This window comes from Botryllus schlosseri, chromosome 3 (assembly GCF_051294905.1).
Source record: "Botryllus schlosseri isolate E-star chromosome 3, Bs_hap1, whole genome shotgun sequence".
Lineage (NCBI taxonomy): Eukaryota > Metazoa > Chordata > Ascidiacea > Stolidobranchia > Styelidae > Botryllus > Botryllus schlosseri.
The window spans coordinates 29,434,327-29,461,422 of NC_137238.1; the positions used below are offsets into that span (position 1 = coordinate 29,434,327).

General features: G+C 40.9%; 2 protein-coding genes across 5 annotated transcripts in view; both read left to right on the forward strand.

Moving 5' to 3' along the window:
* The first annotated feature begins 2,720 nt into the window (after nt 1-2,720).
* On the forward strand, nt 2,721-5,521 carry LOC145436536 (baculoviral IAP repeat-containing protein 3-like). Its single transcript, XM_080313898.1, has 2 exons — nt 2,721-4,392; nt 5,184-5,521. The coding sequence occupies exons 1-2, from the start codon at nt 2,820-2,822 to the stop codon at nt 5,519-5,521; spliced, it is 1,911 nt and encodes a 636-aa protein (XP_080170024.1). The 5' UTR covers nt 2,721-2,819.
* Nucleotides 5,522-8,908: 3,387 nt separating this feature from the next.
* LOC145435023 (baculoviral IAP repeat-containing protein 2-like) overlaps nt 8,909-27,096 on the forward strand; it is a 406,058-nt gene continuing 387,870 nt past the window's right edge. For 3 of the 4 annotated variants that reach the window (XM_080312287.1, XM_080312289.1, XM_080312288.1), the window contains exon 1: nt 8,909-8,933. The gene's annotated coding sequence lies outside the window, so the exon portion shown is untranslated. The remainder of the gene's footprint in view (nt 8,934-27,096) is intronic. The other variant, XM_080312290.1, reaches the window with a different exon arrangement.

Sequence of the window (27,096 nt, forward strand, 5' to 3'; positions counted from 1 at the left end):
AGAATCTTGAGGTATTGATTCAGTATCGTCCTGTTCAACTAATAATAAGATGTTTAATATATTAGAATACGGTAAAAATATTACTAAAAGTATCAAAATGTGTTTGGGATTGCGTTGTGATGATCCGGAGATACAACATTTGACCTGGATACCCCAAAAGGAAACACTAATAGACAACGGATTAAAGTCGCTGAAGTTTCTGTTGACAACATATTCACTGACGGATCACTTATGTGATATAATGTACGACGAATTAAATCCACGACTACTATATTGGAAACAAAAGTATGGTGTCACAACATGCAACAATCATTGGCTGGGGAAACATCTGGTTGAAAATGAGTGGGAAGAAATTTATACAGGAAGCATTTACCCTGAAAAACCTATACAAATGGCTTTTGCAGAAATTTGCATAAACTGGGTAACAATTTTAAAAAGAGTAAATCCTGAAATAAGGGAATTTCTAAAAAAGGGAGATTCTGAAAGAGATCTCATAATGTGGATAATCTTTCCGGAAGTTCAAATTTATGCATTGGCAAAGACGCAGGAAATATCATTAAAGGAAGCCGATTGTAGATTTATGACTTTGAAAGTACCTGCATGAAACTTAACTTTCCGATGTTTATGTATACAGAAACTACTTTTGAAAAGACAATTAAGTTTTAAATAAATATGAAGACTAAAGAACCCAGAAAAAGAAGAAATCTATTCAATCTTGCTCGATGTGGTATAATATCAAGTGAACGAAAATGTATAAAGTTTTTGCGATCACGGAAACTTCTTGTTCAAAAGGAAACATGTTTTAAATGTGGACAACAAATGAATGAAGAAAAATGCAAAAGAACTATGGATGGATATAGATGGAGGTGTCTGGGTTCAAAGTGCCGGACTACCACGTCCATAAGGAAAAGATCGCTATTTGAAGGAAGCAAAATAAGACTCACCCAACTTGTAATGATGATTTATCTTTGGACCATAGATGTATCTCAACGACAAATAGCTTTTGAAGCACACGTTAGCAAGAGAACAATGGTGAATTGGACCAAGAAACTTCGTAAGATATGCTCTGGGGAGATGGAAAGAAGAGATACTCTAATAGGGGGAATATCACAAGGTAAATCACATGTAATTCAAATTGATGAGACGTTTGTGGCCAAAAGAAAATTTAATCGTGGAAGAATAATACGCCAACGCTGGGTTTTGGCTGGAATAGATATGAAAACGCGAGAAATGTTTGCAGAATTGGTACCTGAAGAAGGGAGAAGAACCTCTGTATTATCAGAAATAATTATGAAACACGTAAAAGAGGGATCCACTATATGGACTGATTCATTTGCCAGTTACCGCAAGTTGGAAAGCCTGGGAATGAATTATAAACATTCAATAGTTAATCATGATCGCGAATTTGTCACCCCAGAAGGCATAAATACACAATTGATCGAGGTGTCTTGGAATTTTTTCAAAGCTGCTATTAGAAGACTGAATGGGGTATCAAGATCACATATTCCCCATTACTTACAGGAGTGGCTCTGGAAGAGAAGAGTGGCCTTGGAAGAAAGATTTCAACGATTTCTGGATATAATTGTCCTTGATCCCAACTTTCGGACATTAGAACATTGAAACAATGTTTGTCACTATGAGTAATATCATCCGACATGAGAGGTTGAATCTTCAGGGAAGCAATAGAGGCATGTATTATAATATACATGCTTAGAAAATCTATGAAATGTTTCTATTAAAGTACATATATGAGTCGAAATAATAATATAATTGCATTATATTGTTGTTGTATCATAGTGAGGGAATGTATTATATATATGTCATGTGATGTATCAAATACCAGAATTAAATGCATTGAAGTCTTGAATTGAAATCCTTTTATTGATATTGCATATTATTGTTATATTGACAGGGAAAAAATGTATCTATCTGAAGTACAGGAGTATAATACTGCTATTTTTTGTAAATTGATGAGTCAATTAGATAAAGTGGATGTACAAAAAAATACTGGCTGTCTAAAATTGCTGATGGAGATGGTAAAAAATTTTTTTGAACAAGAACATAATTGGTACAAGAGACAACTTCCATGCGGTAACGAAATATCCAATGGTTGGATGTCGGAGGACGAAACGTCTAGTAATACGGACTCTGACGACTCCCAAGATTCTGCCATTGTGAAAGATTCATCACGACGACGACGACTTATAGTATGGAATAAACAGACAATACGACCCGATGAAAATACATGGACTATAATTACGGAAACCTTGATGGGAGTTGTCCGAAGAATACCTCCCCTATGTATGAGGCGAGTAATATATGAAGTAATACGAGGAGTAGTAATGGGCTATACAAGGTTGTTGATATGTTCAAATAGCCTTGCTTATGTTACAGACGCAAATTGCAAGTGGATTTGGCACAGCCAAACCAATTTAGGAGTAAAAGGATATATGTTGTTGGATTCTGACACATCTGTTATGGATGCATATATATATATATACTCGAAGAAAGTAGATAAGAAAGCCCAGTCAATGAATCAATATCTGGAAAATTCCTATATTTTCGATTAACATCTCCATCAATTGTTGTTGCATGTTGACGATTAAATAATGATTTCACACCTAATCCATGGAATTTATCGAACCAATGCTAATTTTGAACCTTGAGAAATTTCATGTAATGATTTTTTTTAACAGAATGTTTGTGTATTATTACTAGAATGTTGGATTGGTATGGTTATATTTAGACATTTTGATCTGTAATATTGAACGCCTGTTCTATCAAAAGCAATTACACCGAGAAACGACCGAATTGAAACTATGGGCATTCTGATGAAAAGAGATCATGACCCTCCTGGATATAATTGCATTTATATTCCACCTGGAGATCACCGGGTTGAGCATTACAGGCTTGCAACGTTTAAGCATTTTTCGAAAGAAACTCCTGTGATATCGAGTTATCTAGCCGCTGCTGGTTTCTATTGGACAGGATTTCAAGATAGAGTAAGATGTTACTGCTGTGGCGTATCTGTGGAAAAATGGGTCACTGGAGATGATGCTTTTGATGACAAGTGGCATAAATCTACTTGTGACATGGTGACCGGACAACATGGTTATAACTTGCCTATTTCAAATTACTCAAGGAGGCTCCTTTTTGAACAAATTAGGTGCCACCTTAACCTTACTACAAGAAGTCAGCAAACTAATCGGAAAGTGCAAAGATCGACTATCAAAGAGGAAAAATGTCCCTTACCGCAAACCGTGTTTGCGAACATTTGTGACCAAGAACATGAGACTTCATTGCGATCAGCAAATTTGAGAAGTGAACTAGAGAGAAGAGGAACCTTTGACAAATGGCCTTCCTATCCTGCTCCATACTTGGTAGGGGAATTGGCAAAACAGGGATTTTTCTACCTAGGAAACCTTGACAGAGCGCAATGTTTTTCATGCTCAGGAGTACTGAGAAATTGGGCACCCACTGATAATGTCCTTGAACAACATAAAAGACATTTTACAAAATGCAAAATGGCAAATAACGAGTATGCGGGAAACATGTCATTGACAGACTCCGAGAGAAATCAGGCAGATAATGAACTTAAAATAAAAATTGAAAGGTTAACTGCTAATAGGGGAGAACCTCCGGATCCATCGCCAGAAGAACAACTCCAGTTGGTGGAAAAATTCCCTTGCCTTTACCCGATAAATTTGCATATGACATCGTTACAGCAAAGAATATCTTCGTTTAATGAAAAATGGCCCAGGATCCTCGCAACAGCGGAACAATTGGCTAAAGCGGGTATGTATTATCTAGGGGATTCGGACAGAGCAAAATGCTTTTACTGCAATGGAGGATTACAAAACTGGAACTACAGTGATGAGCCGTGGACAGAGCATGCAAAGTGGTTTCCTGGTTGTGAATATGTTTTGCAAATGAAAGGTATTGATTTCGTTTTACGACTAAGAGATGAACATCCCAATCTCAATCGACCATTGATAAGGAATGCAATATGTCTTGATGCACCACGAGAGGAGATACGAAGAAACCATAATCGACCAAGGTTATCTGGACAATACATAAACAGGATGCAACTGGAAGACATGGGATTTACGAGAGATCAAATAGAAGGAACTATAAATAGACAGACTAATGATCATTTCTCTACCGGTGATATAATTCAGGACTTACTGGAGACAGTAAATACAATTACCGCCAGTCCAACGAAAACAACACAACAACAAGGCGATAGTATGCCTGAATATAATCAGGAAGTGAATAACAGTAAAGAAACGAACGAAGCAACTGTTGCCAAAGCAATGTTGGTGGATGAGATCGCGCAAAGTTTGAAAGAAATACAAGAGGCTGTGCTTTGCAAAAATTGCAAGAAAAACAAAAGTGAAATTACTTTCATACCTTGTGGACATTTATGTAGTTGTGAAAGATGTGCAACAAACTCTGAAAGATGCAACATTTGTGGTGAAACAATACTGGAAAAAATAAAGGTGTATAGAGCTTGATGGAGCAGGCAGGACTATTATATTTGTGGCATGAATGCTTTTGATGCATATGTATAATGCCTAATGTTACTAGTTGGGTTTTTTTGCATGTAAATCAATTACTGGTAGAATGGAACATATAATTTAATGGTGATTCGACTATATTTTAAGATGACTAGTGTATTAGAGAATTGGGAAATTACGCTAGCCAAGCAACAAATTAATGAATACTATGATGAATTTGAACAGGAATACCATCACCAAAATTTTGAAATATGGAAAAATACCCCGAAAGAAAAATTCAAACAATCAGTAAAGAAATACCTTCATCATTGTTTTGCAAATGTGACCGAAAAGCTTTTTGACAAGCTTTATAACGCCCATAGTGATATTGCTCGCATTTTTGTTACGAAAGACTTTGATCTGGCTAAATATACATGGTTTGAACTTGTTCTGAAACTACACCCGGCTCATAAATATCTACCAGAAGGATTTCTGGAGGAAAGATTACCACAAATGGACTTGCCAGGTTCTACAACCTTACTTCTAAATGATCGAGAATTTGAAACTGTTGCTATTCCAATTTTAGAAGACGCTTTTTCCAAAATTGTTATACTGCATGATTAAGAGGAATGTCTCGAAGAACCATAAGTAACCAAGAATTATTGCAAATGGGACATGAATCTGCAGTGTGTGACTTGAAATACTATTTTGAGATGTTCTGTAAATACTATGAAGAAGATGTGGAAATTTCCGACAGATGGTCAAGATGGGCTATGACAAGACCCAATGACATTGTCAGAATGCTGACGCTGTATGTTGACAAAGTCTACGGGAGTGCTTTATCTCCGCAAGGCAAGGCTTTGGGATATCATGCTGCTATCAAGGAACATAATCGGATTGCAATTATTACACTGGGAAACTATAAGGAAGCCAAATTTCTTTGGTACCAACATATTGTTCGTATGCATCCCATGAAGGAAAATTTTTCAGAACAATGGATAAAAGAATGTTTGAAAGATGATTAACTAAAATTATATATGTATTGCCTCGAATTTTCCACTGTATCAATTAGTCACATAGAATATTTCGTGATTTCAAAAACCATGTATAATGTATAATGAATAATGTATAATGTTTAATGATGTTTGGGTTTTTGTGTAAGGAGTTTTAAGACATTAGGAATTTATTTGATTTTTAATCGTGATATGTTGGAAGTCAATTATGAAAAGTATGAATATGTGCCCAAAGACCCACAGAAGAAAGAATTGGACCGAAAAAAGTTCAGACCGTGTCCATATCCTACGATACCTGACAGCAGAGTTGCTTGGCTAAGAATGGGAGTTGTACACGAACGAATAAAAGAAAGAATCGAGAACTTTCCGACTATGACAGCCAATGACATGGAATATATATTGAAGGATTTTCTTGTTTGGTTATACCGGGACCATGCGGTGACGGAACAATTGGAATGCGCCAGAAAGGTACTGAAGCGCATTGTGGGAGAAAACTTTGGAGAAAGTCCTGCATACTATTTGTATGTATTTCTACGATATGTGTTGGCTATAGCTAATATTGACGAAGATTGGAACATTACTAGCAGAACTATTGCAGGCTTTTCACGAAATATGTATGCTATGGATAAACGACTGAATTGGTAATTTTTCCTTTCTTTTTATGTGAGTAAGTCTTATCGAATAATATAAATCTACACCGAATGGCAAAGCATAGATTACATTTTGAAAGGCGAAAAATCGCTCAAGAAATTCAAACGAACCCTTTAATTTTACAAGCGGGGCCATTGGACGAATCGGATATCTATGTTTGGCAAGCACTTTTACGCGGACCATCAAAGACACCATATGAAAGGGGAACATTCCTTCTGAGAGTTGAATTTCCAACGGAATATCCATTCAAACCTCCGAAGATTAAATTCGAAACCAAAATTTTCCATCCGAATATAAGCCGTAAGGGTACCATATGTATTGACATTCTTGCAAATGAATGGTCACCTGCTTTAACGTTGGGAAAAGTATTGGTCTCGATTTCGTCATTATTGGCTTCCCCTAACCCAGAAGATCCAATGGATGTTGAGAGTGCCAGACTGTATCGGGATGACTACGAAAGTTATCAAAAGAAGGCAATAAACTGGACTGATATGTATGCTAAGTAAATTGCTATGTACCTAGTACGCTTATCACAATTATTGAATATTTTGGGAGTGTAATTATACTTATATGTGTTAAAAATGTTAGTAAGGAAAGTTTCCGGTCCAATAATCAACGTAAAATTCTCTATATTAAGAAAATATGGGGGATAAAATTGTTAGAGTAAAGCATGAACTTGACGTTTTCTTCGATTCCTTTGAAAAAAGATACGAACACAAAGATTTCAGCAGATGGGCTGCAACAACACGGGATGAACTGGAAACATTTATGACACCTTACTTGAGGATTTGTAACCTAAGAATATCCGATAAACTGTTCGATGCACTATATAAAAAGCACTTAGCCATCTCCCGCATGATACTGTCCGGAAATTATGAACATGCAAAGTTTTGTTGGTTTGTCTTCTGTGTTGGATTACACCCTGCTGCGGATCTCATACCTGAAGGATGGGTATTGGAAAGAATGCCTGGTTCGGATAGAACCGGATTTTACATTCATACTACGGAAAAACTCTTTAATGATACTTTTCCCGCTGATGTAAGAGCTGCTATAATTATACACAACATGAAATATAATGATGTTGATTTTTGGGAACAATGAATTCATGGACTGTATATTTGCTGGGTTGAATATCCATTGGTCATGTATCCTTGTGTTATGATTAATGGACAATGTATATGCTAATTTGGCTGAGTTTTGCATGAAATGAATTCATTTCCATATGTATGACCAAATGGACCCTTGTCAGGATTATTATTATTTTTCAGAAAATTGAAAATGAATAACGTGGTGATAAATGATAATGGTGATGTTGATGTCACCAAACTAGTTGGATCTAATGTGGCGGAACAGGACTTGATCTTTTATTTTTGGTTATTCAAAGAACGATATGAAGCAAGAATACCTCCCTCTCATAGATGGTACGAATGGTCAAGGACCCCACCCAAATATATCAAACTTGGATTGAAATGTTTTTTCAAACGAATTAAAGAAACCCTTTCGGATGAGAAGCCCCTAGATATTGACTACCAAGGAATACTAGAAAACCATAAAATGATAAGAGACATGGCCTATGGAAACTATGAAAGGGCTAAACTTTTGTGGTTCAACTATATGGCCCGAATGCATCCTATGGAAAATTTGATCACGGATGAATGGGTGAAGGAACAAGCCGAATCTACGGAACCCTTTTACCCCGAGGATACTGTAAATGTCCTAGTCCTATGAATATGGACAAGTTCATGAATGCTATTGTTTTCATGTATGTATATAAAGCGCTAGGTATTAACGGTCAGGATCCCTTATGTTGCACAGTGTGCATAAGGTATATAACTTAATGTTTCAAGGTTCATGGTTTATTTGATGTTTATTTTGTCGTAACTGCTGCTTTGTGATATTGTGATATAGTTAATATGCCTGTTATAACTGGCTTACGGGATATAGAATGGTCAAGAATCTCTATTGCGTCTTGCGTAGAGTAATTTTATTGTCTTTTGTCACACGGTGAATTGATTTCGTCACGATCACAGTTTATTAAAAGGTTTGGTCAACCTACATTCAGAAATGCTTCACAGTTTGTACTGAGTATTGCTAATATGTTGACTGCAAATGATGTTTAATACTGTAGGGCCTCGTCATCCCTACAGTATGTATATAAGGCGTTATACACTGCTACGCCCTTAACTTTAAGCAGGACCCTAGGGACCTTATCACCCCCTAGTTTAACCAAAACAAAATCCTAGATGCTTTAGGTGCGAATGGTTATTGAGAAAAATAATGAAAAACAATATAAAATATTATAAAATCTTGAACAACTATACCATTAAATTAACTAAATAATGAACACTAAAACCTGTTTGAACAATCAGCAATGCCTGTATTAAGTGGCATCTTAGTTAAGGGTAGTATCATGCGGTCCGATTAAGAGGATCATAGTGATTTTAATTGCACTGAAGACATGACGTCCTTAATGTTGATATGTTATATTAAAATTGATTGAAACATTATAATCGCAAGTATACTGACGAATGTTATGATGATTGCATTGATTGGAGCTGCTTTTCGGCAGGACAGGCCGTCGCATGTATTATATGCGTAAACAAACCTTGGAGTATTAAAAATGTTTGTTAATTGTGTATGATGATGTATAGGTTAAACCGTGCCTTGTGTTATAATTGATGAATGATGTATATGCCAATTTAACCAAGTTTTGCATGGAGTTACCTCAATTCCGTCTACATGATTAATGATTGGAGTATTTGGTTGTATTAAGGTTCTAGATTATCAGTAGATAAGGGTAGATTAAAATTCTGGACCCCAGGGTCATTGTCAACTTGAGAAGAAACAATCCTACAACTGTTGTTGCTCCAATCACCATTTACAGACGTCGTCAAGATACTAAAGCAAACGAAAGGCAACGTTTTACTAGGAAGTAACCCGAACAAGTGTGGACTACTCGCATAACAATCGTTGTGGAGCTGCACTTTAAAAACAAAATTGGTGGCCAGTACGGGGCACTTTCGGTGTTCAGACGTTGACCAATCGATGCTTTCTAAGACGACTATCGTAAAACTTGTACTTGTCGTATCCTTGCTTTCATCATCTGTATCTCTCCTAATCATATTGGCAGCAATTTATCTGCACGTATCGCCTGGAGCGCTTTCTAATCTGTTGAACGTATTTTTGGGATCGAATAGCAGCAACCCCACTGCATACATCCAACCCACGAATACGCCACAAGGACCTACAGTATATTTCAACGTGTCTTCACCTGATCTACTACCTTCTGTCAACAGTACTTCCTCCAGTCAATAGGAAGGGCTATGCGAAGGATGTTGAAAGCATTCAAAAGGAAAAAGTCGTCAGAAGCGACAGATGAACTCAAACAAGGGATTACCTTGCTTAAAGCGACACAAAAACGCCATGAAGATGTTCGGCGACAAGAAAGACAACTGGCTAAGGACGTGGCTGAACAAACAGAGCTATTGAAAGAGGTAAAGACAGCTCTGCCAGAAACCATGAAAGGGTTAGAAAAGGCAAAGAAAGAGGTTCGAAAAGCTCAAGCGGACCTCAAAGCTGTTTGTGATGCCACAACAAAAGTTAGCGGGAAGGTCTCCACCGACGTGCTGAATGACATCCTTACGTCAGAGTTTGAACTCGGAAAGTCGCATGCACAGGCTACGCGAGATAGAATCCAATCTCCCGTTTTATCAGTATCTCCAAGTGCACCGGAAGATGACCCACCAGCTTACGTTCCTCTCACTGAGCAGCAAAAACGGGACGTAAAACTTGGGCCAACCATGACGGTTCGCAAGGGTTTGGATTGTCATACTGTAACAGCCGTCTATCCTAAGCTACCAGCTTCGGGCTCGACTGCGTTGTCAGATACCGACAGGGGAACGGCTCCATGTTTCCATGTGGGAAGTGGGGCACGCGCCAAACAAAAAAAACTTACACCTACTAATCCATTCTTGATTGACCTCGGAAAGGGGGAGCCTCAAATGGAGTCAAAACCAAAAAAGAGTCCCCTAGATAAGTATATGGGGTATCGAGGATGGCAGGAACGTCGTAACAAGGAAAATGATTCTCGAAGGCGAGCGGGAAGTGCGGATGGAGAATCTCGACGGGTGACTTTCAGAGAACAGGGTGATGCTACAGAAGACGCGGAAGACACCGGAGACGACGATTACGATTCTCGTATGCGAGTATTGGCTCGAGAAATAAAGGAAATTTGGAAGCCAACACGAAGTTCCGAAGATTTATCGGATGAAGATACGGATGAGGGCCGACCTAACAACCTGAACTATCCAAATATGCCTCGTTTTACCTCCACTCCAAAAGTTAATGGGGGAAGGACTAGGCGACAACGGCAGCAACAGCTACATAAGAATTCTGGTGCTTCAGCCCCATTACTTAATGTATCTGCTAAAATCCAGTCAGAAAAAGAAATGCTTCAGCTTATGATGGACCCTGGAGACATGCCACTGCTAAAGTGGATGGAAAATTCGATGCGAAGAATACGCCACGGTCCTGGAAATACGGATGTGGATGTTATCTTGGCTAATGCGCTGCAGAAGAAATTGAGGGCTGCTGGTCGACACAAACAGGCTACCCAACTGGGAAATTTTTTTAATACCAATTCGGGAGAAGCGGAATGGGAATCGGTGATGCGATCTCTTTCCTTATCCAATCCCCAGGGTTTGGTAAATGACGAAAAGATCATTGGAGAATTCCGCAGAAATTATCGCTGGGAGGATGAGCCGCTACCTCGGCTGAATAGCGCTTTGAAGCAACTAGAAATAGACATGGATAGTCTTATCGAGGATAATCCAGATGGATTACGTCTTTTCCGAAATTTACGACAACGCCTTCCAGAAGCACTTAGACTGATGTTGCGAGGCTGGGAAGAGGATAAAACTTGGCGGGACGTTGCGGAGGAACTACAACTTGTTTGGAACTCCGAGTTTCTGGACGAACAAGAGACGCGCCCCAGGTATCAGGAAACAAAAGAAGTACGTGATACGAAACCGTCCTTGCCACCTGTACACATTTATAATGTTCAACCTGCGGGACAAATAGTGCACAGTTATCCCACTCATGGAAGCGAGGACGGTCAACTCAATACTCCTCCTCCACCTGGTGTAACCCCACCGCCGGTGATACAACCACCCTCGCCCCTGCAACCGCTGAATAACTTTGGGGGGTCAACACCTCCTGGACCACCTAGAGTGACCCCACCACGCCAACCTGACAATACAGGACAGGTTCCGATACGACGTCGTAATCCACAGCGTAATGCTCGCATTAATCGACCCCCTACTCACATCATGAACGGTAATGGACCTGGTAGACGAGGACAATACTCAAGGGCCAGGCCAGTACAACAACAGAATGGGCGTACGGCATCAACGGGACCTAACGAACAGCCAACGAGAATAACAAGATCTTCACGTGCTAGTCAAGGACCAGGAACCTCGAACCGAAGTCCGCGAATGGCGAACACACAAGATTCCGGGATGGGTACTGACAGCTCACAGATTACTCCGTCTAGCAGCCAGGAAGCCCGCAACATTGCTGACAGCCAAGGTGAGCAATACAATTTTCTTGGAAATCCAAATATTTTCGCTCCTTTAGGCTTGTATCTAAATCCCACTCAGGGACAATCGCTGTCCGTTTGTTATTACTGCAAGGCCCCGGGACATCAATCCCGTAATTGCGTGGCTAAATTCATACTTTGGTTAAACGATAAGGTCCTTGCCAAAGATGAGGAATTAGGGTGGATAATTAGGGGGCGAGCGAGACCCGTACCGCCTCATGTAAAGGCATCGGCAGAACGTAATTGGAAACCTTTTCTTGAGAGAAATGGGATTCAGACAATTGAAGGTCTGGACCGGTATCTTGCTTTACATGGCTCCCCTTCTTTCGTGCAAAGAACCGCTCTATGCGAAGCTTATTACGATACCCGGCCAAAAAGTCGAGATAGAACCCACTGGCATGACAGGGATCAATGGGGTCCTCATGGACCACCTGCACGTTCCTCTGGGGGAAATATCCAAGTGGCCTGGGCGAAACCTCAATATCATGAACGCCCGCGTCGTTATGATGCTTCATATTGGACAGACGATGAGCTAAATCAAGGTGTACGACTTTCAAAAAACGCCATGGGGTGCTGATTGATCCGGTGAATCAGCTCCCAGACAAATTGATATTTCAACACATAAAAACTTTACATAACTCTTCTTTACCTTTATTTACATTTCTTGATATGCCGGATGACCCTCTACAGCCCGATTTTACGGAATTGTTTGGTAGCCAATTGTTGTATTTGGTTGATACAGCAACTGGTACAAAATTCCTAGCTGACACGGGGAGCATCCCCAATTTAATAATGAAAAACGTAATTATAACTAAATACCCACAAAGCTGGGAGGAACGTCAACCAATAGATATGGAATTGACTGGAATAGGCGGCTCGTCCCAAGTGGACTCCTTTGTAGTGATTGATTTTGATGGGCTGTCTGTTCCATTTGTGACCGGATCAGGAGTCCCACTTAATATCATAGGGCTGAAATGGATTGAGGAAGTCCAACAATTACCAGGCATCACTGCTGAATTCAAAACCCCGTCTAACGCAAATGTGGAGTTGTCTTTAGTATCACTACTTGAAGAGAATCTTTGTGATCAGAGTAACGGAACCAAAGTCGGAAGCAGTATTAGCTACACTGTAACCGACGATGGGTTGATGGATGCTGCAAATCAAAGTAGCGTGAAGCGGAAAATTGCCGCTGGCGCGAGTACCGAGATGGAAATGACCACCGGTGCGAGTGACGAGTTGAAGTTAGCAACTAGCGTCACACATAACCCATGGGAATCTATAGGTGTTGAGACAGGAATTCCTGCTGACACCGTAAATGAAGACGTCGAGCGTGGAATCCCCGCTGGCGTAAAGTTGGACCTGCACGAGAAAACTGGTCCTAAATGCTTGCGTGGATGCACTTGTCCGAATAACCTTAATGATTCGGCCCATAGCTGCATGACGACAGCCACAGTAATGAGTACTTTCCCAGAAGGTTCAAATGAAGCAGCAATTGCCGGTCAACCGGATACACATCCGGAGATGTCCGACAAGGAGTCTGGGGATTTTAGGATGCACGTCTCCCCAGAAAAAGGGTCCCCGGCGGAAAATGAGTCCGTCGGCGTGGCGGTAGGTGCGGGCACGCGCCGAGACCAGAGGCCTACATCGAAGGACCTCGCTCTCTCTCCACCAACACCAACAATCCGGTCATCACGAATCTCAAACCAGCCTATGGCTGGACCAGTCACTACGTATGTTTTACAGAAAGACACTCACCCACGAGTCAAGACGGAGCTCGAAAATCTTTGCGCACAATCGGTAGCGTTGGCCAAACTCCCATACAAACCTCCTGATCTGACGTCTCCAGAAAATACCATTATCTCTGATGATGTCTGGAAAGCCATCTACGCACCATTTGCGTCCGAGCTCGAGGACCTGCGGAGCCACCTTGGCGGCCCGCAAACCATGAAGTACAAATGCGACATCGAGCTTAAAGATCCTTCGACGAAACCATTTGTGTCTGGGCCTTATAATCTGAAGGGGGAGGGCCAGGCGAAAGCATTGAAAGAAGCAGTAGACAACTTCCTGGACTTGGGCGTTATCGAAAGAGGTTTTGCCGAATGGAAGTTGGCTATCTTTGTGGTCCCCCAGAAAATGAATGAGAGACAAAAACAGGAGGACGGATGGAAGCAAGCATGGAGAGTAGTACAGAATCTCCAACCCCTTAATGCGGCCATAAAATCGATAGAAGTACCTCCACCTCTTGTACCGGACGTAAAGCAGCTCGCCCAAGGCAGAGAAGTGCTTTCTCTCCTTGATTTGAAGAAGGCCTATTTCCACATGGATGTAACGGAAAGATCTAAACAATATATGGGTATAGCCATCAAAGGGATGCATGTAAGATGGCGTAAAATGCCGATGGGGCTTAAAACCGCTGTGGCTCTTTGGAGCGCGAATATGCAGGAATGCGTGGTGAAACCTATCACGGAAAAATACCAACAACACATGAAACAGGTTGGCAGAGCAGACGAGGAAAATGCGACGCCTATGGAGGCCTACATAGACGATATTTTCCTCAGCACAAAAACTGTAGAAGACCACTTATTGCTGCTACGCATGGTATTTGAACAGCTTGCCAAAATGAAACTAACAGTTAGCATCAATAAATGTTTCATTGGAAAACGGAGGGTGAACCTTTTGGGGGCAACCTTGACGGGGAAGGAAATTGAGGTTCAGCCCGAAAGAATAAGGGCTTTACGCGAACTCTCACCACCCCATAATGTGTACGAGTTAAGGGGGTGGATTGGCGCGCTTCGCTATATCTCGGAGCATATACCTGAGTTAAGTTTGAAGCTGGCTAAATTCGATGCGCTAACAGGCAAGGTCCCTGCGACACAAGGACGAATGACGCCTGTGTTATGGACCGATGAATTACTGCAGGATTTCAAAATGGCACAAGCAGCCCTTGATGATACTAAGGTCTTGTACCATCTAGATCCAAATCTTCCCATTTTTGTGGAAACAGACGCCTCAGATGTTGGGTTTGGGTCAATCATTTTCCAGACGGAAAAAGGATGTAAACCGCCTTTCGAAAAGGTCTACCCAATTGCTTATTACAGCCAGAAATGGGTAACTCCAGCGGCAAAAGCCTATGATCCGTGCACAAAGGAATTGAAAGCCTTAAAGGATTCGGTCGAAAAATGGCAGTCAATGTTGAGAGCCTTACCCTTTACAATAATTACTGACAATACTGGGGTATTTGGACTTCTCAAAAGAATGACGGACAAGGCAAAACACCCAAGCCCAAAACCCCTTATTCAGAGGTGGCTCAATCATCTCGCAGGATTCCAAATAAACGAGGTAATTCATTTAAGCACGATGCAAGTATTCACGTCAGATGGATTGTCTCGATCATATTGGATGGAAATGGCAGCGGGAGAAGAAGATCCACATGTTTGGGCGACGATTCCCAAGAAAAAAAGCGTTCAAGACCAGCAGAAAATGCCTCGACCGGAGAAAATACAGCACAAATTGATGGCCCATTGTCGACATGAGCCTTGTGACAAATCGGTGGATGGGTACCATCCCTGGGAAGATATTTGTGAAATCATTAAAATAAAGACCGGGGTGGAAATGAAAATGGAAGAATTAAAAGACGTCATGAAAAGGTGCGACAGGGCAATTGTCTCAGAAAATGGATTGGCGGCTGCCCACGGGCATACACAAGGGAAGCCTCCTCAATATTGTAAATATGAAGGTAACGAGGTATTGTACCACATGACGACTGAAAACAATGCAAGACAGATAATGTCTAAAGGCATTGAACGAATGAAAAGGAGATTCATTCATTTGAGCAAAACGATAACGAAGAAAAGCAAAAAACGTAATGTGGTAATTTGCATGAAAGCAGCAGAGATAAGAAATGAAGGGCTATTACTGCTGCAATCAAACGTGAAAAATGTGGTATTGTGTGAAGGCCCTATACCACCAACAGTCATACAAAAATTGTAAATACATATTGGCAGAGTGTAACTAAGTATTATAAGACGGGTAAACGGACAAAAAAAAACCTATAATGGGAGTAAACGGAAAAAACCGAAACCTCGTAACTAGAAAAAATGCTGAGTCAGCACATTTTAAGCTCGTGTGGAAAAACGAGAGAAAAAGAAAAAAAAAGAAATAGGGGTTTAAGTGATAAAAGAAGGTAATTGAATTAAATGATCATGGGGAATCATGATGAATGACGTCAAGTATACACACGAGTAAAGCGGGCATATACTGCATTAGTTCCCAATGTTTTGTTGTTCGACCAATCTAGTCCCCAGTAAATTCCATGATAGTGTTCAGCGTTCGTGACCACATTTTCTTGAAGCGAATGCACACTTGTACCTGAAAGCATGAGGAATATGGATCGTCATTCATAAACATATGTCAATTATGTGGTAGATGAAGGCGCCAATGGCTGCGACTATGTATGGGAGGTGACAGGGTGACTTCTAGGGGAGAAAATTCAGATACCTTTGACCTTAGTCGTAATTTTGTAGTAAAACTATGTTTAAAATTCATTCAATCCGAGCACCCATCCAACCATACGCCCCCAGTCTACAATACCGCAAACCATTTCAGCGCAATCGCTGCAAAGACGTAACTCGCTAAGTACATGATGTCTACAGATCACTATGTGATCATACTGAGAACCAGGACTACATGCCAGTACTGTATGGAGATATATACCAGCAAGGTGGTAGTGGATTATCTTCATGTGTACCACCTTCTTGTGCCTTCATGGAGTGGTACGCGAAAACAGTAAAGACCACAGCAGTGGTTCTCAACCAGGGGTCCGCGGACCCCTGGGGGTCCGTGAAGCATTTTCAGAAGGTCCGCGAAGCCTCAAAATATTTGATAACCTAATTTGTATTTTTTTTAATTCGGAAAATCACAAGGCAGTTTCGCTTCATTACTAGTAAAACTTCCGAACTCACATACACAGAATGGCCGTCTGAGATGAAATATTCTACAGTACAGACTCATTTTAATTGCTAAATTGCCATTAGCCCACTGATTCAAACATTTTGCTGTTTAGAGATGTTTTGTTGGGGATTGTTGGAAAGAAAAGTTGGATGAGTAAGGTCAATCACGGCGACTTCGAAATATTTACAAAAATTCACTTTCTCCTGTGATACATAACCATTTTTTCATAATAACTTCAAGATAAGCTGCTAGATAAAAATGACCAGGCTTGACGTTATTTGATCATTAAAAAATTGTTTGTCAATTTTGGTGCCATATATTTGTTGCGATCATATACCCAAATGTGTCGTTGGAAGCGTTCCGCGTTATAATTACATTCGCCACTATCTATATTTGTGGAAATGTATTTTTGGCACTCGTTCATGTAAAATCGAAGGCGCGGATTTTCAAGACACGACCACCTATTTCAAGAAATTGCAGAAGTCGCTTAGAAATAATAGAAGTCAACCCAGTTTCTACATGAATAGTATGATCTCATTTTCAAGAAAAGTGATTTTGGTGATGTTTATCACTAAGGGTATACACTATACAGTTATCATTTTGCACAAGACAGATGACGATTGCACGATAATTGAGCTAAATTTGGACTAAAACTTCGTGGGGGGTCCGCGGAGTCCATGACGGTCCGAAAGGGGTCCGCGAACACAAAAAGGTTGAGAACCACTGCACTACAGCATATGGTATATCCCCATAATAATTAATGTACTAGACCTGCCTACCGGATCAAGCCAGACAACACAATTATGTGGGAAGTACCTCGATAGCTAGGAAGGAGAATTTCCAATGCGAAAGGCTATGATCGTTATAGCGTAGAATCGATCCCGTCGAGGAGGGTATATATTAGGATAGCGTATTTATCGATTTGCATCCTGATAAGGACGCCAGTGGAGGAACATTTTTTACTCTGTCAAGCAGGGTTCTAACCAAGTCACAAATCAATCTCACTTTCATAGTATTGACTCGAGTCAAGTCGAGTTATTTTTAATTCACCACCGAGTCGAATCCGAGTCCAAGTCAGCGAGCAGAGGATCCAGCCCGAGTCATGGCAATATGACTCGATTCCGTGTTCAAGTCATTGCGTTGACTGCTCAGTTTCGAGTTCAAGTCTCTTTAAACCCACTTTTTCATCTCATTTTGGTGATATTGAATGGTTCGCTCTTAAAATAGAGTAATTTTCCTCGCTTTTAGAGTTACTGGTCGCATTTTCACGTACCAGTACCAATAGGTGAAATACCAACAGCGTGATTACTTTATTTGTCTTCGAAATTACAATGAAATGTCGGTCTTGGCCATCTGAGACTCGAGTCATATGACTTGGTTCGAGTCATGCGCAAGGGTGTGAGTCCAAGTCGTATCAATACACAGAATGATTCGAGTCAAGTCGAGTCATTTCCACAATTTGAGAAAATGACTAGAGTCAAGTCGACTGATCAGAAAATCGCGACTCGAGTCAGAATCAAGTCGAATCATTACAACCCTGCTGACAAGGGTCTGTCATGATGCCGACTCCATGCAGCAGCGAATTCGAAGTTGCCTTGGGAATAAAAAAATACTACTAAGTTTTGTTGGTCCCAAAAAGCATCACATTGACGTGATGACTGTTTGAGATTACGCACTTGTTTTCTTATACCTTATTTTAGTAATCATTTGTTATCAAGCCTTTTCAGATAGGCTGGTCTCATTGCTATATATAGCGTCTGCGAACCACCAATTGTTGGTTATTTACGTTGTCGCAAAATAAATTATAAATCTTACTCACTTATGTTCATTCCTTACTCACCTTCGTCATTTCTACGTTAGTATTATCTCTATTCCGTTCGTCGGTTGTTATTTAAGTCATGGAATCCGTGTTTGAATTTCTCCGATTTTATCATCCGCATAGATAACCTGTTAGACAGGCTTCTGCGCCTACAATCGGCAGGATTCACACGGCCACGCAGAAACAATGACTTCGATACAAACGTATTTAGTTGAAGTCGCATAGCTTATAAATGTCATATATACAGATTCGTTTAAGATATGCAAGTTATTCGATCAATAGCATCAGAATCGAGTGATAATCGTGACGATTTGAGTGCATTAGCGATAAACTGGTATTTCGAGTATTAAATCCATAAAGTCTCGCCATTAAGAGTTCTATGATCAACGAGAAATTTAATAGAGGTACTTTCTTCCCGCCGTGAGAACGTTGCAACTAGACCGGTTGTACTTATAAATCAGCATCAGAAAAGTGTAGCACAAGCAACGCACTAGTGGAAGCGACATATCCTTGAAGTAGAGTTCAATCCGCAATATTCCCACAATGAGCAATGGAATAGGTATAATCAGAAAAGTATCTTCCATGTGGCAAAAGCAACGCGCACTATATATAGTCTGGTCGACATTTCTGTGTCAACATCATCACAAGCACACTTCAACGTATAGACACTTCAATTCACTTCGATGTAGTAGCACAAGCTACGTACGTCAGAGGAAGCGACGGTTGTAGTTGCTGTCACTAACAAGCAGGGCAGGGTTAAAATTCTAATGACTCCAGTCGAGTAGTGACAGATTGAATAAGAGCAAGATACTTTTGCGATTGCTGAAATTAGACACGCTTTGCCACTATCAGTTAATTTACAAACGAAAATAACTGTAGTTACAACACTGTATTTTGCACAATGGAAGCAGCGGTTCTTCATTTCAATCTGAAAATCCATTGATGATTTGTGCATTTTCATTGCCATCAATTTATATCAATAGAAATTTTTGTTTCCCATTTAAATAGGCCTAAACTATGCATAGTGTAATATGAGTTCGTATCAAACAGACCAAGAGTAATTTCAGCCGAAATAATCGTCATAATGAGGCACATGGGTAACCGCTGCAGAGGTAGCGTGCATGATTGTATAATATCCAGTGAGAACTTCAAAATGCGAACTTAACCTACGCGTTAGCTTAGGAGCTAAGATATGTTGTACGCAGAGACGTTCAAAGAGTTTCAGACACTTTGCAATCCGTCTGTGGTGTATATATATAGGCTACATTCGTTCGCGCGCCACTTATGTTTAGTAGCTGCCAATAACCTGTAGTTTGGTTTATCACTTCATGGGGACCCAAGACCAGCGTTTCCAGGGTGGCCTGACGAAGTGCTGTTACAGTCCTGGATACTGCTTGTACTGTAGTCGGTAGCGTTGACTGGGCATGATCCTGCTGCAAATTTCCGATTTGGATTTAGAGTGCTCGATCGATTATGCATTGGCAAGCATTCGCATGTCCTGCCGGTCGTAAATTATTCACCGCTGATTACAAAATCCCTACGTGAGCCCAACAGAAATTTTGATCATTCTGCAGCCGGTACTTTAACCAGACATGGTTGCTACGGATTTAGTGAAATCTAGCGCGTGAGCTATATTGTCAAACCCGGATGGTGCGATCCCTTGAAAGGTTGTAGGCTACTATGCAAAGCGTTTTGCCGGCAAAAATGCTCCCCAGCTCTAAAAACAGGAGCTCCATAGCGATTTAGATTTATGTTAGCGCAAGACTTGTATACCAACTCTAGCCAGAACAGTTCTATATGAAGTATTCCCCAAGGTCAGACAGGAAATTTCCGAATTAGCAGACTCGGAGCGTATCCGCAAATAGCTTATTCAACAGTGGTTCTCAACGTTATCTAACATGCGGAACACTTACGCTGATCCACAAGCCGTCGCTAAACACTAAATTTTCGCTCGAGTCACTAAAACAAAAATCTATCACAATATACATCTAGCTACACATCTAATACATTGCTATAGATTACTGGTGCTCAAACTGAATTGCGCATCCACAGAGGGTTAAAAGAACAAAATCATTATGAAAATAATGTTCCCACAAAACAAAAACATTACAATGAACATTGATGGCAACTTCTGCCATTTCCTTTCCGATAACAATTAAAAAATGCGAGGTTCCCCTTGGCAAGTGTCGGCGCATTGGTCGGTGGAAATGGAACAGCTTGATACCAGCTGCTTATTCACAAATTAGCGTGTACCTGTACAGTGTCCACACATTGGAGATAGAATTGTCATTTCAGAAGGACGGGGTTTCGAAATCGAACTCCAACATCTTCCGTGTACACGACGAACTCCAACTTTCTGCCGCTGTACACGACGTACCCGTACTACCACAACAGTCGCAATTGCACTAATAAATGGGCCTGATTACCTGCAACTGCAAACCATGATTCTCAAGACGGAGGTCGCTTATATCACTATTCATATTCATGGGTTGAAAGCGTGTCTTATCCTATATTGATTCCAGTCTCGATCCGCCATCCACAAAATCCTATTTGGCCTAATCGTAACCGATAGGCAGGACACATGATCTTCGTTCAAAATACCAGCACGAAAACTAGGATTAATTTCGCCAGCGGCTGTAGCACAATTTAAGCCAGCGATGCACGTGGGAAAAGACAGATATATATACCATATATACGCTCACGTACAGCTCGATACTTCGAAAGGAGAAAAGCAGCTGGAAGTCGTGTTGCTAAACGTATGTGATGAAATGCAGTGCGGGCAGTACAGTATGCAGGCTATAGCAGGGATCGTACGAGATAGACTGCTTACTGCTTAGTGCTTATACTAGTCTGCGGGTTGTTGAGTCATTCCCTTAGAAAAAAGTCAGCATTGTTTTTACTGTATGGTTGTATGCTTACCAATAATGGGACTTTATATGGCAGTATCGGTAAATTATGTAGCCTACACCAAAATCGAATGCAAGACTTTCTGTCATTCTCAAGTTCACAGTGTTCACTCTTCAGCGCTCATTCGCATTCAGACGTACGCAATGTTTGTGGTTTGCCAATGTAAACCAGTATATTGTAACCGAGCGGATAAGAGACTTCCTGTAAGCGCGGTTCTTTCGTTTCACATTACTGCCTTCTGGCGTTATCATCCCGATTACAATTATCATGAAACTGTACTGTTTTGGCAAATTGTATATGCTATAGTCATTGCCGTACGCAATATATCTCAGTACCATAGGAATCTACCATACAGCTAGCAACGGATACTTTCTACTGGGGATGGTGTGAACGTGAGGTTCACGTTCGCGTTCTGCTTGTGAACCTCGAAAATTTAAAGGTTCACGTTCACAAACTAATCTTGGTAGGTTCTGCACTGTGCACCCTTTTCATATATTACAATTTTCAGTTCATTATAACATCTTTGGTTGAGACTTATTGCATTTCAACCGCGGGCCACTATATGTGTGACACCGGTAACATGAAAAGAATCAACACTAAACGAGCACGCACCTTGACAATCTTAAAAATTTGACTTCATTTGTTCCAAGTTTACTGGAATATTCGGTGACTCTCTGCTGTGAGCTTTACCCCCAATCGTACAACATTAAGAGCGAAATACACTACAATTAGGTAGTCAGTGAAATTGATGTTAATGTCTCATGTAAAAAATCTAGCAGGCGTACGGGGTCAATCTTGACTTCATGTGTTTATTGTATCATAAATACCAAATACGTGTGATTGGGATGTTGGCTACTGGTGTATAACTTGTTCATAGGGTAATATCAGTAGCAAGTATTGAAACCCGTTTTACACTCTGCCCAATATCCACGTAGCAATGCTCAGACTCCGAATACAATGTCCGCTCTGGCCTACACCGTTATGGCGTAAGCTTATATTCCCCTACTTCTGTGTCGAAATTGTCGCAAAGCGACGGAAGATATTGATTTTATGGGATTATTATATCATTTGATCCCAGTTGATACATTTTGCGACGTTTAAAACGTAAATATGTACTACCATTGTAGCATTATGTGGTCCGAGTCGTCGCTAGGTATCGTGTACATTGTACAATGTACGTTAATATATGCTATCAATTTACTGAAATGTAGGGTTGGAATTGACAATATGACGTCATGAGGTTCACGTTCGCGTTCACACAGAACCTCTCAAAAAGGTCCGCGTTCACACAAACCTGAACCTTTCAGAGGTTCACACCATCCCTATACGTACTACACGCTCAAGGCATAGCCTACTATACAGCTTCAAAACACGCTATTTGAATCGTGGCCACTTCTTAACCACCGTTGTATTGCAATATGAATAAGATTTTCGATCTAAATTGCTATTTAATTTCGGATTTGCATATTTTGAATGGGCTCAGATTGTAGTTCCAATTTTCTCGAAAGTCAAATATGATGTCGATTCGGGCAAGGGATTTCTAATGGCGATAGCGGACTATAATGAGACTCTGACTGAATTAAAGTGGCTATAGGGAAGGCGAAGTTTGATCCCCACATGATAAAATAGTACGTAGGCTCTTTCCTGGAATTTGATTTGGTGCTCAAATTCAGTACATACGACGAGAGTAACAATTTTGCTCTTAAATTATTATATTCGGGTATACAGTATAAGGAAATTCGACTCCACTAGCGTAACACTGACAACGGAATGGCATTGTAGTGTATTGAACATCAACTAATTTTTATATCGAGTGGCTTGTGACCTATTCAATTTGATGGTGTCATAAATAGGTAGCGATAGCTTTCATATAATCATTTGCGATCACAACACGAAAAACAATACCTGCACAGTAACTTCGTATAGGGGAAGTCGGCATCTAAGCGGTGTGATTTGAGAAAGACAATATTTAAATCCCCATGGTTATTATGTCCATGGCCACGTGATTCACTTGTACGCGATACCATGACGCCGCAATATCGGAAATCTAGATGAGTAGATCAGTGCTGCACGAATGAGCGTGCTTAATGTTGCCTGATCGACTTTTGGTAGGTTCTCAAACCGACTTCCGTCCTGATATATATTTTCAGTGGATAGAGTATATATCAAAGAACCTAAAAAAGTAGTACATCACTCCATGTCGACCATGGAAAATACAGCAATGCTACACCAGCCTCAACCCCAAGCGCAAAACTTTGGGCCGACTTCAACAACTATGATTCAAGCCGGAGCGCCAGTGGCGCAAGGACAAGTGATCACTCCTGGGACTACCGAAGAACCACGCTTGAAAAATAAGAAATCGATACATGGATTTGGTATCGCAGAGCTTGTAATGGGCGGATTGTCGATTCTACTTACCATAATCACTCTTTCCATCACCGAACGTGAACAGGAGTGGTATTGGTATAATTCTCCACACAGCAGTTGGCGCATCTACACCGGATTTACGTATGCCTCGCCGGGAATATGGGGAGGAATATTTGTGATTGTGACGGGAATTCTAGCGGTACGTCTGAAATCTAAGCCATCAAGATCAATGTACGTTGCAAATATGATTTTGGCCATAATCACCGCTTGCGCCACGTTGTGCTCGTCAGTCGTATCGGGCTTAGCGGCTGGCTTGTCCTATTATTCATCGTTATTGATCGCTATACATGTCATTATAACATTGCTTAATTTTGTGTCAATGATTGTAACAATTGTTCACGCATGTTTCTGCTGCCGAGGGGTTTGCTGCAATATCCGCTCAGGACCTACCCAAAACGTGGTGTACGTTCCTGCTCAACCGAATATGATGTACCCGCAGCAGACGCAATATGTGCTGGGCCCGAACGGTCAAGTCATGCCGGTATACTTACAGCAGTTTCCAGCGCAACAATATCCGCAAAGCAGTGCTTCCATCACGGCTGTTAATACTGGATATCAGGCAAATAATATACCCGCACAAACTGCGCAGCCACCGACATACAACGATGCAGATCAGCCCTCAGCTCAAATTGAAACAAAGTCCACTGCGGCCTTGAACGCATAACGTCAAAGCCGTTTCTCCACCAACGCCGACAAAGGCACTTGACACGTCTCACTGTACCCATACGGTTGTTGACAATCAGTCTTTGGCAAAATTCTTACGATCGAAACGTTGCATGATAATCCCCTGCGCCAGAGGTCTCAAACACGCGGCCCACGGGCCGCATGCGGCCCTCGAGAACATTTTGTGCGGCCCGCGAAAGGCATTTTTCAATTTCAAGTATTCGACAATATATTCTAGTGTCATGTATCTTTTTTTAGTTTTAGGAACTTAAAGTTCACTCTAAAACTGCTACAAAAACCTGAAATCTAAACAAACTTCACTATCACATCGCTTCCTAAAATCTACTATGCAGTGGAAGATCGCTATCCACGTCACATATCAGGTTCATGATGACAAAACATGAACCGTTGATGATTCGTGACTGAAAATTGTGATTTTGTGTGGTGCGACCTTTCGTCAAATTACTCGATTTGGGATTGACTGAGTGATAAACTAAAAGTAATTCGAGTTGAGTAGGGTCGAACGTTAAAATCAGAGAAGTACTTGACTCTCGGAATAGTGACTTGGCAATCAACGGACGCAAAAATCTAGGAAGCTGTCGTGGGGAAAAGTAATAAATCAAAACCCTTAGCTTGCGTTGCGTAGGGTATATAGAATATAGAAATCTAATCAGGTCTGTATGGAAACCATTGGCATTCTGTGGCCCCCGTGAGGTATATTTACATCCTGGATGTTGTTTGTGCTCTCTGTCCATGTTATTATCGGTTGCGAGTAAGGTAGAGGTACGCTCCACAGCTGCAACACCAATGGATTCTTCCGCGATTAGTCATTTCTATTCCAGGGGTCCGTATCCCCTTGGTGGTACAAAGAACCATAGGGGGTACCAGATGCATTGTGGAAATTGGCCTATAAGCTGTGGAATACTTCCTGGGCTAATTTATTCAACTAGAAAATATTCTTCGCGCTACGCGCGGTTTTATGTGAAAGGACTTTCTGATTGTTATCTTATAGGTCCCATCAGAAATTGTGTTGAAAATCGACAGGGGGCACTGGAAAAGTCGACAGGGGGCACAGGAAATCTAATTGAAAGTACAAGGGGTACGATCGCTAAAACGGTTAAGAAACAATGCTATTACTATGGAACAATGATGATTATATATAAGTTGTTATTGATCTGTTCCAATATTAATCGAAGAAAACTTGGTTGAACGCTGGTTTAATTTGGTTAATTTGACTTTGGCAATTTGGTGAATTCTAAAATATTCCACATAAAATTGCGGCATTTCAAGGTCCAATAGCTGCAATATTACTACTCGACAGCTTTTACGATATCATCATGCGTCCTCTCGCATGATGTCTAAACTCATTATTTCTAACAAATCATGCCCGGCACAAAAACTATTTTATTCAAATATTTGAAAATGTGATTTGTTCGTGCCAAGCGTGAATAGTATAATAGTAAATTTCATTTTCTCGATGGTTGTGGAATGTCTGTCTGCAAGGTGCCGTTAAATAGGGCCTAGTTGGATATTATAGATTGCATACCCCTATTTGTTGATGCTGCGGCCCGCGTGTCATCACAAATTAGGAAATTGGCCCGCGAGCACATTTGAGTTTGAGACCTCTGCCCTACGCCTATATGCTGAGAGCACCGTTGCGTATTTTTTCTCGCGATTTGCTGGGGCGTTTGCAGGAGCGGACACTATCGCGTGTATCGGTGATTCGATTCAAATTCGAGTATAGAGCTTCGAATTGAGTCGTAAAGTCGAGTAGCGACCATTTTGTCGCAATATCAGTAAGAATAACTTGAAATGTAAAAAAAAAACAATTCCTGTTACACGCCATCATATTCCTGCAGCATGACTTTTTCGTGTCGACTCTTGAGAATTTTGTGCGTCGATGTCCACTACATAGAAATGTCGTCGCATGAATATTCGTAGTCATGTGTAATATAATCTTTCGACACGTAGATACGGATAATCAAGGTTGCGGAGCTCTAACAGGGAAAATAAGTAGTGAAACCATATTTTGGCGGTTTTGCAAATTTCCGATATTCTGATGTATCTCCACGAATGTTTCTGTTTCATTTTAATCGGTATATTTTTACTCATCTTTCATACATTGTTGTGTAGTTTTAAAGATTCACGGCTTACTGGCAGCAATTGCTTTCATGAATTTTCTGTTATGTCCCTCCCTACTGCCAATTCACAGTGTCCCTGCAAAGACACGGTATTTGCTGCGTATATCCTTCGAATTTATACCTCTATATTTTTAACATCCGCTTGCATTTGCCATATTCCTTTTGCTTTCTGGCATATGCCATGAGACTACGAATAAAACGTTCCCAACTTGATGTGGTCAATGTTTTGTTATTTGATCAATCTAGTCATCAGTTTACTCGATGATAGTGTTCAGCGCTCGTGGTCACATGTTTCGGAGGCGAAGGCACACTTCTACTCACCAGCTAGGGCTTTGGAGCCGGAGATATGAGCCGGAGCCCCGGAGCCGTGCATTTACAACGGAGCCGGAGCTCAATATATAATTCAAGAGGAGCCGGAGCTGGAGCCGGTTCT

Coding starts and splice junctions, on each gene's coding strand:
- LOC145436536 (XM_080313898.1), top strand. CDS start 2,820: ATGGGCATTCTGATGAAAAGAGATCATGACCCTCCTGGATATAATTGC. Junction 4,393..5,183: donor AAATTGCAAGAAAAACAAAA/GTGAAATTACTT, acceptor ATGAATCTGCAG/TGTGTGACTTGAAATACTAT.